This window comes from Sapajus apella, unplaced genomic scaffold, assembly GCF_009761245.1.
Source record: "Sapajus apella isolate SASKATOON/1434 unplaced genomic scaffold, GSC_monkey_1.0 scaffold59, whole genome shotgun sequence".
Lineage (NCBI taxonomy): Eukaryota > Metazoa > Chordata > Mammalia > Primates > Cebidae > Sapajus > Sapajus apella.
Window position 1 is genome coordinate 12543133 of NW_022436999.1, and position 15582 is coordinate 12558714.

A 15582-nucleotide genomic window follows, 5' to 3' on the forward strand; every position below is an offset into this window, starting at 1 on the left:
TATATTTTAAAAATAACAGTGTACTATATTGAGAAGAGCACTGGACTTAATCGAAGTGTGTTTTTGCACTGACACCACTATGAAGTAATTCTGTCATTTTGGGCAGGTCTATTAAATTCTCTGGAACTCAGTTTTGTTATCTGCAAAATTAGGAATTTTTACTATATAGTATCTAAATATGCCTCCTAGTTTTAAAATGTTAATTTTAACTTATCTAATATTTAATGTAATTCACTTTTCTCTTTAGAATTTTTGAAAAAGATGAGCATATACTTGTATTGAATAAAACTCAAAGCAGTCAATTATTTCTTCCTTATGAATCTCAAAAATTTGTAAGACCAATAAAGATGCATTCTTCAGAGCCAAGAGTTGCAGGTATAATATCTGTTTGTTATTTTAAAAACTTTATTTTTTTGCACACACATAGAAGAAATAGAAGGAAGCAATTATATTTATCATTTAGTGTAAGTGGAAACAATACTGGAGACCTATAAACTCAAGAAAGAACTGCTTTGGATCTTTCTGAGAGCAAACAAAATATGTCTTCTATACCTAACTTTTTTCTCTTCGAGAAAGGAATTATTCACACAATAAATTTCAAAAAAAGTGTTCTAGTCTGGTTGCACAAGTGTTAGAAGATGATGAAAAATTACATATTTTTCATTTGAGGAGTTGATTATCAATATGTATGACTTAGGCAGGTAAAAGACTTACGCTAATAGTATCTGTAACTTGGTCACTGAGATACTTGAATCAAGTTTCATTCAGTGGCTCTGCAGATTAAATTAACTATTAGCTTGTGCAAAAGTAATCACAGTTTTTGCCTTTGATTAAAATTTAATGGCATTTGCCATTATATAATGGTTTTGGCATTAAAAGTAATGACAAAACCATGATTATTTTTGCAGCAACCTAATGGATTAGATTAACTACATTGGCTGGTTTCTTTGTCTCCTCAACTAATATGTCTTCTTTGGTAACCCCTTATAAGGTATAGTTTTGTCAATTGGTCCTTTTGTCATTTCATCTTCATAGTTATCATAAAACTATTATATAGTAAGGAATTGAGTTTTTAAAAATTTCATAATTTTATATTTTAATTTAAACTAAATATTTATATATACATTTTCTAAATTACAAGTTTAGGTTAAATGTTGGGGAAGATACTTGATTCTGTTTCTAGAATTGATTTAAAGTAGTACTATTTAATAATCTAGATAAAAAAGAAGAAAGTACTGTGCAGCAGTCAAAGCTTGCCAATATTGATTTCAGACAAAAAGAAAATGATACACAGGTAAGTATTTCTGTTTTAATAGTATAAAGTAAATACCTGCTTGCGTTAAATGTGATAATGAATGTACTGCCCTTAAGATACAGAAGTGTGTATGTGTGTGTGTGTGTGTGTGTGTGTGTGTGTGTGTGTGTGTGTTATAAATTTATTAAATCAGCCATTAGTACAACCTCAAGGTCTAAAAAATTTAAAGGAGTTTCAATACGGCATTCTGAATATGTACTGTAACCTGTTCTCTTATTCCTAAAAGTAATAGAAAAAGATATTTTAAAATACCAAGCCCTGTACATAGTAGACATAAAACTGTGAGAAATCCCTGAAGGAAGATAATAGGATTGGATTGAAGAGGGAAATTATTGCCTAGGACATGCATAGGAGAATACCATTCCACAAGATACAGTGATAATGAGTAAGGTAATTGATTGCATTACCTCAGTGGTAGTTAGTTTAATCTCCTGTTCATCTTAACCCCCTGTTCATCTCATATCCACTGTGTATTTGACCAGGCATCAGCAATGGGACAACTGTCTCCAGGTGGAAGCAGTGAATGAATATGGAAGCTTGCGTGAGAGAGATAGGCAGGTCCCCTGGGTGGTTCTTGATGCCCAGGAAGAACAAGGAGCAGAGAGCTAACTGCTAGTGTCACACTTTTTTATCTTTCCCTTCTTCCTGAAAATAGTCCAGAGGGAAAGCCTCAATGAAAAATATAATTGTTCTTCCACAAGTAGTGGTGACCAAAGTAATTAGTGAAACTTAACTTATAAAAATTTTCATATCTAGTACTGAAATTCCAGATGATGTCAATATAGGATGAGGGTGGAAAGATAAACAGGAAAAATAAACATTTACTAGAGTTCTATTTTTGATTTAAGGATGGAGGTAGGGAGAAGATATGAACACTGATGAACTCTATACATTGTTGGAAAAATGTAAATTTATGCATATATGTTAAACATTTAAGGATAACCACCAGAAGAGAAATGGAATGCGTTAGTTTTAAAACAGTAGAAGAAAAAAGATAAAACAAAATTAATCAGTCCAACAAAAGATAGTAATGGGGGTAAAAATAAACAGCTGGAAAGCATTGTAAACAGAAAAATAAGATGCCAGAAATAGTTCTGAACACATTAGTAACCACAAAAATGTGACTGAATTAAACCCCCATTAAAAGACACAAGGACTTCTATGGGATATATAAACAAAATACAGGTATATGCTATTAAAAAAGAATAGAAGAAACAACTTGACATTGGGTTGAATAAAAAAGAAAGAACCAGGCAAATGCAGACAAAAACAAGGCAGATGTAACAATGTTATATGAGAGTTCAGGGTGAAAAGCATTAATGGGGTAAATATATTTCATATTTTTAAAAATAACAGTTTACCAAGAAATTATAAAATCCACGATGCACCAAAATTACAGAGTTTTAAAATACGTAAAGCAGAATTTGGCAGACTTTCAAAGAAACGGTCGAATACACAGTTAAAGCAAGAAGGTTATAATAGCTCTCTCAAAAAAAGTCCTGATTGTGAGTTTTGGAGTTGAATTTGGCTGCATGTGAAACAATACAAAACCAAACCAATGAAATAATAGCATCTTAAACAAGATAAACATTTATTTTTCTCTTACTTGCCATGAAATTCTAAAGTAGGTGACTCAGATTCAGGACTGATAGCATCATCTCAACAATAATGACATCTCAATAATGTCATTATTTCTCAAGCTTCATCTATGCTTTCTTTTCCTGCTATTTTTCATGCTATGCTTTTACCTCTAGGTCACTGCATGGTCAGAAGGTGACCATATAAATTTGCCATCATATCTGCCTTCCAGGCAAGAAAGAAAAAGGGGAGAAGGGCTAGCTGAGTCAGCGCCATTTTTAAGGATTTTTCCTGAAAGCTCCTTAAACAATTTATGATGTCATTTCATTGGCCAGAACTTGGTCATTTGGGTACCTCTATCTGCAGGAAAGGTTGAGAAACAGGGTTTTTTGTTTGTTTCTTTGTTTTTTAAAGTAGAACACAAGGAGAGATTAGATTTTGGATAGGATAGGCAAATGGTAGTCTGACACAGAGGTAAATCAAATAGGTGAAAAGTAAGTAAGGATTTAGGGAATCTGAATAGCACAATTAGCAAACTTTGTGCCCAATGTACACAGAATACAATTAAGTTTTTATTTGCAATATTCACCAAAATTGACCTATTACTAGAATAAAAAGTATATCTCAATGAATTCTAAAAACTTGCTATTTTCACTTACTATAATTTAAAAAATACAAGTCGAACACAAAGATAACCCTCCCCCAAAAAACTAGCAAGATAAAGAGGGGGATCTGTATATCCATATGTCAAAATGTTCATAATTTTTCTTCTTTCACTGAGGTATAATTCATATACCATGAAAGCTACCACTTAAAAGTGTAGATTTAGTGGTTTTTAGTATATCATAAGGTTGTGTAACCATTACCACTCTAATTCCAGAATGTTTCTATCACCCCAAACATTTTAAAATATTAGCAAAACATAGTAATTATAACAGTGTGGTAAAGGAGAAGGACAAAGTGATCAATGGACTACATCAAAATTAAAAACTTATATATTACAAAAGACACTAACAAAGTTAAAAGACAATGACAGAATGAGCAAAAGATTGGCATCTAGAGTGTATACTATATAAAGAAATATGCAGGAACTCTTGCAAATTATAAAGAGATAATTAAAATGGACAAACGATAAGAAGACGGTGTACAGAAAAGGAAAGCCAAAAGATCACTAAACATAACAAGATGCCAGACCCCACGAGTACAGGGAAATGCAAATTAATCCATTAAAATACTTGGTTTCCTAGCAGAGACAAAACAAAAAAAGAAAATTTCTGGCCAATATCCCTGACGAACATCCATGCAAAAATCCTCAGTAAAATACTGGCAAACTGAATCCAGCAGAACATCCAAAAGATTATCCATCATGATCAAGTCAGCTTCTTCCCTGGGATGCAAGGCTGGTTCAACATAAGCAAATCAATAAACGTAATCCATCACATAAACAGAAGCAGTGACAAAAACCACGATTATCTCAATAGATGTAGAAATGACCTTCAATAAAATTCAACACTGCTACAGGCTAAAAACTCTGAATAAACTAGGTATTGATGGAACATATCTCAAAATAGTAAGAACTATTTATGACAAACCCACAGCCAATATCATACTGAATGGGCAAAAGCTGGAAGTATTCCCTTTGAAAACCAGCACAAGACAAGGATGTCCTCTCTCACCATGCCTATTCAACATATTACTGGACGTTCTGGCCAGGGCAATCAGGAAGAGAAAGAAATAAACTGTATTCAAATAGGAAGAGAGAAAGTCAAATTGTTTCTGTTTGCAGATGACATGATTGTATATTTAGAAAACCCCATCGTCTCAGTCCAAAATCTCCTTAAGCTGATAAGCAACTTCAGCAAAGTCTCAGGATACAAAATGAATGTGAAAAACTCACAAGCATTCCTGTACGCCAGAAACAGAGAGCCAAATCATGAGTGAAATTCCATTAACAATTGCTACCAAGAGAATAAAATACCTAGGAATACAACTAACAAGGGATGTGAAGGATCTATTCAAAAAGAACTACAAACCACTGCTCAAGGAACTAAGAGAGAACACAAACAGATGGAAAAACATTCCATACAATGCTATCCCCATCAAGCTACCATTGACTTTCTTCACAGAGTTAGAAAAACCTAAATTTTATATGGAATCAAAAAAGAGCCCACATAGCCAAGACAGTTCTGAGCAAAAAGAACAAAGCTGAAGGCATCACACTACCTGACTTCAAACTATACTACAAGGCTACAGTAATCAAAACAGCATGGTACTGGTACCAAAACAGACATATAGAACAGAACAGAGGCCTCAGAAATAACACCCCACATCTATAACCGTCTGATCTTTGACAAACCTGACAATAAAAAGCAATGGACAAAAGATTCCTTATTTATTAAATGGCTTTGGGAAAACTGGCTAGCCATATGCAGAAAATTGAAGCTGGACCCCTTTCTTATCTCTTACACAAAAATTAACTCAAGATGGATTAAAGACTTAAATGTAAGACCTAAAACCACAAAATCCCTGGATTAAACCTAGGCAATACCATTCAGGATATAAGCATGCACAAAGACTTCATGACTAAAACACAAAAAGCAATGGCAACAAAAGCCAAAATAGACAAATGGGACCTAATTAAACTAAAGAGTTTCTGCACAGCAACAGAAACTATCATCAGAGTGACTAGGCAACCTACAGAATGGGAAAAAATGTTTGCAATCTATCCACCTGACAAACAGCTAACATCCAGAATCTACAAAGAACTTAAATTTACAAGAAAAAAACAAACAACCTCAACAAAAAATGGACAAAGGATATGAACAAACACTCCTCAAAAGAAGACATTTATGTGTCCCACAAATATGAGAAAAAGCTCATCATTACTTGTCATTAGAGAAATGTAAATCAAAACCACAATGAGATACCATCTCATGCCAGTAAGAATGGCGTAAAAAGTCAGGAGACAACAGATGCTGGAGAGGATGTGAAGAAATAGGAATGCTTTTACACTGTTGGTAGGAGTTTAAATTAGTTCAACCATTGTGGAAGACAGTGTGACAGTTCTCAAGAATCTAAAACCAGAAATACCACTTGACCCAGCAATCCCATTACTGGGTATATGCGTATAGGATTATAAGTCATTCTACCATAAAGACACATGCACATGTATGTTTACTGCAGCACTATTCAGAATAGCAAAGACTTGGAACCAATGAAAATGCCCATCAGTGATAGACCTGATAAAGAGAATGTGGCCCATATGCAGCATGGAATACCATGCAGCCATAAAAAGATGAGTTCATGTCCTATGCAGGGACATGGATGAAGCTAGAAACCATCATTCTCAACAAACTAACACAAGAACAGAAAACCAAACACCACATGTTCTCACTCATAAGCAGAAATTGAACAATGAGAACACGTGGACTCAGGGAGGGAAACATCATACACTGGAACCTGTTGGGGGCTGGGGGACTAGGGGAGAAATAGCATTAGGAGAATACCTAATGTAGATGATGGATTGATGGGTGCAGCAAACAATCATGGCATGTGTATACCTGTGTAGCAAACCTCTACATTCTGCACATGTACCCCAGAACTTAAGGTATAAGAAAAAAGTGATAATATTTGTAATAAAATTGGAATAAATAAAAAAAATGTGCTTTCACATGCACAAATACAAAAAAAAAATGCCTGGTTTTACCTATCAGATTAGCAGATTTATAATATTTGCCTGATATTATTTAGTGAGGTCAAGAATAGTGGAAGTGTAATTTGGTACAACCACTTCGGAGGACTGATTCACAATATAAATTTATTACAAATAAAAATGTATATACTTAGCAATTCTACTGCTTGACATCTACTTGAAACAAATATTTGAAATATTTATACAGGTACTTGTACGAGGAGACATATAGACATGTATACTGCTTGCAGGAGTGTCCAATCCTTTGGCTTACCTGGCCCACATTGGAAAAAGAAGAATTGTATTGGGCCACACATAAAATACACTAACACTATCGATAACTGATGAGCTAAAAACAAACAAACAAACAACCTCAAAAAAAAAAAAAATCTCATGTTTTAAGAAAGTTTAGAAATTTGTGTTGGGCCACAATCAGAGCCATTCTGGACCACATGCAGCCTGCTGGCTATGGGTTGAACAAGCTTGGTTTAAAGCATACATCAAAACAGTAGCATCACTTGTTCTTTAAAGGAAGTTGACACTTTTTCTTACAGCTGAAGAGCACAGTAAGATGACAGAATTAAGATCAATGTCTGATATAACAAAAAAGATGAGATAAACTTTTCTGTTAAAACTATGTTGTCATTTTGAGTTAAATAACAAAAAGCAGGGACTCTTTATAATGAGTGATTCAAGGAAAGCAAATGCTTGAAACAAACATTAATAAAACAAGGTTTAGATATTAATATTAAACAATTTGGTTTTGAGACATAGTCTTGCTGTGTCGCCTCCAGGCTGGAGTGCAGTGGCTCGATTATGGCTCACTGTAGCCTTGAAATCCTGGGCTCAGTGGATTGTCACACCTCAACCCCTCCCTCACCCCTGATGCTAGGACATCAGGCTATCAAACTCAGCTAATTTTTAAAATTTTTGTAGGGATGGGGTCTATGTTGTACAGGATGGTCTTGAACTCCTGATGCTCAAGTGAGCCTCCTGCCTCAGTCTCTGAAAGTATTGGGATTATAGGTCACCACACCCAGCTAGATATTAAACAATTTAAAGTTAAAATGGAACAAATCTCTTTTATATGTGTATAAGGAGGAAAGTTTCAGTCTTTAATCTTTTAATCTCTTGTTTTGCTTTCCTGTGTTAAATTTGAGAGGTTATAGAATGGAGGGACACGGAAATTCAGATTATCAGTTGAGAAAACGGTAAGATTTACCTGATGAGTCATGAATGTGGGTGGTATAAATTTTAAAAGGTTTATCTTAAATATAGAAATACTACTACAAATCATTACTATATTTGTCAAAAACATTAAATTCTTAAACTTTTTGTTTCTCAGTATTCGACTTAATGTTTTGTATGTAATGGTTTCAGTTCATGTGTGTAGTTGTTGATGTTGATAATGATGGTAATGATGATAAGGATGAAATGCTAATGAAATGAGAGTTCTAAGTTGCTATGACAAGCAAAAAATTTGTATTGCTTTTTGTAGCCAAGTTAGAGGCTTAATTTCTTTCTTTCAGATATTTAATGACTCTGCTGTGGATAACCATTCAAAATGTTCACATGTTACAACTATCAAAAGTTCACAAAATTTTATGCAAGTCAGGTAACTTTTAAAAATAAGAAAATGCTTTAATCTCTGAAATAATTTGTGAATATCAACTCAGAAAAATATACAAATTATATTTATTGCATTTTAGATTGTTAACCCCACAGAAACAATCAAATTCCAGTCAGTGGTTTGAAAAAGGAGATAAAGGTATTTGCCATTTATATTTTTTTCTATGAAGTAGGGGTAACAAATTACCTCAGGTTTTCATATTAGTCAAATAAGTTCTTTGGATTATTTGCATCTCTGGTTAACTGTTCATGCATGCCTGGCTTTAAAATACATCTTCCCTAAATATAAAACAAACACATTTTATTGTAGAATATTTGGGAAACAAAGAAAGATACAAAGAAAACAAAAATATCACCACTCAGACATAACTGAGCACCATTAATAATCATGTATACTTTTTTATGCATTTTTTTCCCCAAGTTTGAATCATATACATAATTTGTTATTCTTTTTTCCCACTTGACATACTACTGAGGTTTTTTTCTATACGTTAGTAAATAGATTTTATTTGTAATGACTGTATAATGTTCCATTGTGTGGATTTTCCATAATTTATTTATTTTGTTATTTCCATTTTTTACTATTATAAATAATGCTACTATATAATATTTTAATACCTTGGACTATTTTCTTTGAATAAAGTTACTGAAGGGTCACAGAATATATATATATGTTTGTCATATATATATGAGTTTGTCATCCCCAAGTCATTTAGCTTTTCTAACGTTGACACACCCTTGAAAATATGAACTCTCTCTCTCTCTTTATGTATATATACACACACATGTGTATACATGTATACATATGTATATAAACATGTTCACATGTGAGTGTTTGTATACATAATATATACCACACAGATGTATATATATTTTGGTAGACCAGTAATGCATGACCATTGCTCTATTTATGTAAGTATATAAAAGTCTACATCTCTTTTTGTCTGATAACTGACTTTTGTTTTGAAGTTTTAAAAATGCCTTATTCTGACAGCATGAAATAGATGTATATTTAGAATGGTCACTTAACATATCATGAGTCTTTCTCTCTCATTCAGTATAGGATTCACCTAACACAATATGTTTATTCCACACAGATGAATATTCTCCATGCCTCCTTCTGGGAGAAAAAAATTATATATTATCTGTGCAGGTGATCTATTTTACCTGTTTATATATGCCAAGCTGACAGAGTGTTAGACAAGGAGGAAGAGCTAATCTCTAGGAAGATGGGGAAATGCATATATCTCACAAAGTCCTACCTGCTGTTGAGCATATATAGTGAGGTTTCATACCCAAGAATGAATACAATTATTTTGGAATTTAATAGGATTTTTTTTGGTAATTTTCAAACCCATCTTTTGAAGAAATTAATATGTGGTAAAAAATAATGCTTATGACTTAAACGTAAGAGACAAAAACTGTAAAGCTCTCAGAAGATCAAATAACAAAACATCTTCATGACTTCAAGATAGGAAAGGATTTCTCAAGCATTAAAAAGTCCAATCATGAAAGAAAGATGAAGAAATTTGGCAATATTTAAATTAAGAATTTCTGTTTATCAAAAGATACAGTAAAAAGAGTACATAGCCAAATAATATATTTGAAGTACAATTAAACTTTCAAAAGAGTAGTTTCCAAAATGTGTGAAGAACTTCTACAAATGAAGAAGAAAAAAGGAGAAAACCCAATTGGAAATATATCCAAAGTATGAAAGTATACACTTTAGAAAAGAGAATATTTTGTGGCAGATAAGCATGTGAAAATCAGGGAACTCAAAATAAAACTACAGTGAGGTATGATTACACATCCATCAGATTAGCAAAATTCAAAAAGTCTGACAATAGTAAGTAGGAGAATGCAGGGCAATAGGAACTCTCATAAACTATTGGGGACTCCATTAATAAATGACTACATATTGAGACCATACGTAAATTATAATTGGAGCTAATCATTTTGCCTCATGAGATTGAACAATTTCCTGGAGTAATTCAGAATGACACATTACCACAAAAAATTGTTCCAACCATTTGGGAAAAAATTGGCATCTAGTTAAATGAGAGATATACATACCTTATTACCCAATTTCCAATCCTAGGTATATACCTAAAGAAATACAAGTACATACATACAAGGATATATGTAAAATAATGTTTATAATATCATTGGTTATAATAGCGTGAAAGCAGAAACACTTCAAGTATTCATTTGCAGTAGAACAGATAGATATATTGTGTTTGTGCAATGGAATACTTTACGTCAGTAAAAATAAAAGAACTGTGTCTTTGTGCGATAATATGGATGCATCTCACATGTATATGAAAAACAAAAAAAGCAAAACATAAGAGCATACATACGTTCTTTTATTATATAACATTTAAAACAGGAAAAACAGGCTATATTATTTAGATGATAAAACAATATAAAGCAAACTAAGGAAATGATTGTCACAAAAGTCAGGATAGTGATTACCTCTGAGGAGTAAGACATGGAGAATATGAAACCTTTTAAAGTGTTCATGATGTTGTATTTCTTTATTTGGGTGGGTTACATGGGTGCTCTTTATAATTTTGTTTGTTAAACTGTTCATATTGTGTTTTATTCTCTTATATGTATGTATTACGTTGAACTATATGAAACTGCCATTTTTGTAGGTTAAAACAGCTAAATATTGGCAATTTCAAATGGTTAGACTAACATTTTATTTTATAATAAAATTACAAAAAGAGAAAAATAGTTTGTTCTCATATGACAACAGATGCTGAGTATGGAGATAAAGGGGCAATAAGACAAGTAAGAGAATCAAAATGTACTTCACAAGTAAGTCAAATGTTTGATTTCTAATTTCTAAGCAAAAATTCCAATTAAAAATACTATCTCTATTTTAATTTCAGATGTAGTACAATGATTTATGTGAGATACTGTTAGCTTGGTGATCAAGTTTCTGGAGAGTTACATATTCCATTTTTCAGATTAAAAGATGAAGCCACAAATATTTTATATGAAAATATACAAAAATATATTATTCAGCCATAAAAAAAGAGTGAAATTCAGTTATTTGCAAGAACGTGGTTAGAACTTGTGGTCATTATGTTAAGCAAAATAAACAAAGCACAGAAAGACAAATATCATCTTCTCACTCATATGTGGGAGCTAAAAAAGCAGATCTCAAGATGATACAGGGCGGATTGGTGGTTGCCAGAGTCCAGGAAGGGTAGTAGGGAAGGAGGAATGTAGAGAAGCTGATTAATGGGTACGACTATTTAGTTTGATAGAAGAAATAAAGACTTGTGCTAGATAGATCAGTATGGTGACTGTAGCTTACAGCCATCTATTTTACCTGTCAAAATAGAAGAGAATAATTCAAAGTTGCTAGCATAAAGAAAAGATAGTGTGAATGGATAGTGTGATGGTGTTAAGGTAATGGATATCCCAAGTACACTGATTTGATATTTATTAATTACATGAATGTGTTAAATTATCACATGTATCCCAAAACTATGTACACTATTATGCATCAATAATTTTTTTTTGGTTAAATCTTTTTTTTTCCCATTTATTTTATTGCATTTTAGGTTTTGGGGTACATGTGAAGAACATGAAAAATTGTTGCATAGGTACACATGTGGCAGTGTGATTTGCTGCCTTCCTCCCCATCACCTACATCTGGCATTTCTCCCCTTGCTATCTCTCCCCAGCTCCCCACCCCCCACCGTCCCTCCCCTATTTCCCCCCAACTGACCCCAGTGTGTAGTGCTCCCCTCCCCGTGTCCATGTGTTCTCATTGTTCAACACCCACCTATGAGTGAGAACATGCGGTGTTTGATCTTCTGCTCTTCTGTCAGTTTGCTGAGAATGATGGTTTCCAGGTTCATCCATGTCCCTACAAAGGACACAAACTCATCGTTTTTGATGGCTGCATAATATTCCATGGTGTATATGTGCCACATTTTCCCTCTCCAGTCTATCGTCGATGGGCATTTGGGTTGGTTCCAGGTCTTTGCTATTGTAAACAGTGCTGCAATGAATATTCGTGTGCACATGTCCTTATAGTAGAACGATTTGTAATCCTTTGGATATATACCCAGTAATGGGATTGCTGGGTCAAATGGAATTTCTATTTCTAGGCCCTTGAGGAATCGCCACACTGTCTTCCACAATGGTTGAACTAATTTACACTCCCACCAACAGTGCAAAAGTGTTCCTATTTCTCCACATTCTCTCCAGCATCTGTTGTCTCCAGATTTTTTAATGATCGCCATTCTAACTGGCGTGAGATGGTATCTCAATGTTGTTTTGATTTGAGTTTCTCTGATGACCAGTGATGTTGAGCATTTTTTCATATGTTTGTTGGCCTCATGTATGTCTTCTTTTGTAAAGTATCTGTTCATATCCTTTGCCCACTTTTGAATGGGCTTGTTAGTTTTTTTCTTGTAAATCTGTTTTAGTTCTTTGTAAATTCTGGATATCAGCCCTTTGTCAGATGGGTAAACTGCAAAAATTTTTTCCCATTCTGTTGGTTGCCGATTCACTCTAATGACTGTTTCTTTTGCTGTGCAGAGGCTGTGGAGTTTGATTAGGTCCCATTTGTCTATTTTGGCTTTTGTTGTCAATGCTTTTGGTGTTTTGGTCATGAAGTCCTTGGCTACACCTATGTCCTGAATGGTTTTGCCTAGATTTTCTTCTAGGGTTTTTATGGTGTTAGGTCTTATGTTTAAGTCTTTAATCCATCTGGAGTTAATTTTAGTGTAAGGTGTCAGGAAGGGGTCCAGTTTGTGCTTTCTGCACATGGCTAGCCAGCTTTCCCAACACCATTTATTGAACAGGGAATCCTTTCCCCATTGCTTGTTTTTGTCTGGTTTGTCAAAGATCAGATGGTTGTAGATATGTTGTGTTGCCTCTGAGACCTCTGTTCTGTTCCATTGTTCTATATCTCTGTTTTGGTACCAGTACCATGCTGTTTTGGTTACTGTAGCCTTGTAATATAGTTTGAAGTCTGGTAGTGTGATGCCTCCTGCTTTGTTCTTTTTGTTTGGAATTGACTTGGCTATGCGCCGGCTCTCTTTTGTTTCCATATGAAGTTTAAGGTGATTTTTTCCAGTTCTGTGAAGAAGGTTATTGGTAGCTTGATGGGGATAGCATTGAATCTGTAAATTACTTTGGGCAGTATGGCCATTTTCACGATATTGATTCTTCCTAACCATGAACATGGAATGTTTCTCCATCTGTTTGTGTCCTCTCTGATTTCGTTGAGCAGTGGCTTGTAGTTCTCCTTGAAGAGGCCCTTTACGTTCCTTGTTAGTTGTATTTCTAGGTATTTTATTCTCTTTGTGGCAATTGTGAATGGAAGTTTGTTCTTGATGTGGCTCTCTTTAAGTCTGTTATTGGTGTATAGGAATGCATGTGATTTTTGCACATTGATTTTGTATCCTGAGACTTTGCTGAACTTGCTTATCAGTTTCAGGAGGTTTGGGGCTGAGACGATGGGGTCTTCTAGATATACAATCATGTCGTCTGCAAATAGAGACAATTTGACTTCCTCCTTTCCTATTTGAATGCACTTTATTTCTTTTTCTTGCCTGATTGCTCTGGCTAGAACTTCTAATACTATATTGAATAGCAGTGGTGAGAGCGGGCATCCTTGTCTGGTGCCACATTTCAAGGGGAATGCTTCCAGTTTTTGCCCATTCAGTATGATATTGGCTGTTGGTTTGTCATAAATAGCTTTTATTATTTTGAGATACGTTCCATCAATACCTAGCTTATTGAAGGTTTTTAGCATAAAGGGCTGTTGAATTTTGTCAAAGGCCTTCTCTGCATCAGTTGAGATAATCATGTGGTTTGTGTCTTTGGCTCTGTTTATGTGGTGAATTACATTTATAGACTTGCGTATGTTGAACCAGCCTTGCATCCCCAGGATGAAGCCTGCTTGATTATGATGGATAAGCTTTTTGATGTGCTGTTGCAATCGGCTTGTCAGTATTTTATTGAAGATTTTTGCATCTATGTTCATCATGGATATTGGCCTGAAGTTTTCTTTTCTTGTTGAGTCTCTGCCGGGTTTTGGAATCAGGATGATGTTGGTCTCATAAAATGATTTGGGAAGAATTCCCTCTTTTTGTATTGTTTGAAATAGTTTCAGAAGGAATGGTACCAGCTCCTCTTTGCATGTCTGGTAGAATTCGTCTGTGAACCCATCTGGACCTGGGCTTTTTTTGGGTGGTAAGCTCTTAATTGCTGCCTCAACTTCAGGCCTTGTTATGGATCTGTTCAAGGTTTCGGCTTCTTCCTGGTTTAGGCTTGGGAGGAGGCAAGTGTCCAGGAATTTATCCATTTCTTCCAGGTTTATTAGTTTATGTGCATAGAGTTGTTTGTAATAATCTCTGATCATGGTTTGAATTTCTGTGGAATCTGTGGTGATATCCCCTTTATCGTTTTTTATTGCATCAATTTGGTTATTCTCTCTTTTCTTTTTTATTAATCTGGCTAGTGGTCTGTATATTTTGTTGATCTTTTCAAAAAACCAGCTCCTGGATTTATTGATTTTTTGAAGGGTTTTTTGTGTCTCTATCTCCTTCAGTTCTGCTCTGATCTTAGCTATTTCTTGTCTTCTGCTAGACTTTGAGGTTTTTTGATCTTGCTCCTCTAGCTCTTTCAGTTTTGACGATAGGGTGTCAATTTTTTATCTCTCCTTGCTTCTCATGTGGGCACTTATTGCTATATATTTTCCTCTAGAGACTGCTTTAAGTGTGTCCCAGAGATTCTGGTATGTTGTGTCTTCATTCTTGTTGGTTTCGAAGAACATCTTTATTTCTGTCTTCATTTCATTGTTTATCCAGTCAACATTCAAGAGCAAGTTGTTCAGTTTCCATGAAGTTGTGCGGTTCTGGGTTAGTTTTTGAATTCTGAGTTCTAACTTGATTGCACTGTGGTCTGAGAGACTGTTTGTTACGATTTCCGTTCTTTTGCATTTGCTGAGGAGTGATTTACTCCCAATTATGTGGTCAATTTTAGACTAGGTGGGATGTGGTGCTGAGAAGAATGTATATTCTGTGGCTTTGGGGTGGAGAGTTCTGTAAATGTCTATTAGGTTTGCTTGGTCCAGGTCTGAGTTCAAGTCCTGGATATCCTTGCTAATTTTCTGTCTGGTTGATCTATCTAATACTGACAATGGGGTGTTAAAGTCTCCCACTATTATTGTATGGGAGTCTAAGTCTCTTTGTAAGTCATTAAGAACTTGCCTTGTGTATCTGGGTGCTCCTGTATTGGGTGCGTATATATTTAGGATCGTTAGCTCTTCTTGTTGCATTGGTTCTTTTACCATTATGTAATGTCCTTCTTTGTCTCTTTTGATCTTTGTTGCTTTAAA

The 15582-nt window shown here is 34.4% G+C and overlaps 1 protein-coding gene across 1 annotated transcript in view; it reads left to right on the forward strand.

The window, feature by feature from the left end:
• CUNH14orf39 (chromosome unknown C14orf39 homolog) overlaps positions 1 to 15582 on the forward strand; it is a 60027-nt gene that overhangs the window by 20586 nt on the left and 23859 nt on the right. Inside the window, exons 8-12 of the mRNA XM_032246046.1 lie at positions 248 to 375; positions 1218 to 1294; positions 8114 to 8199; positions 8294 to 8352; positions 10972 to 11033. Coding sequence (XP_032101937.1) covers positions 248 to 375; positions 1218 to 1294; positions 8114 to 8199; positions 8294 to 8352; positions 10972 to 11033 — 412 coding nt within the window. The remainder of the gene's footprint in view (positions 1 to 247; positions 376 to 1217; positions 1295 to 8113; positions 8200 to 8293; positions 8353 to 10971; positions 11034 to 15582) is intronic.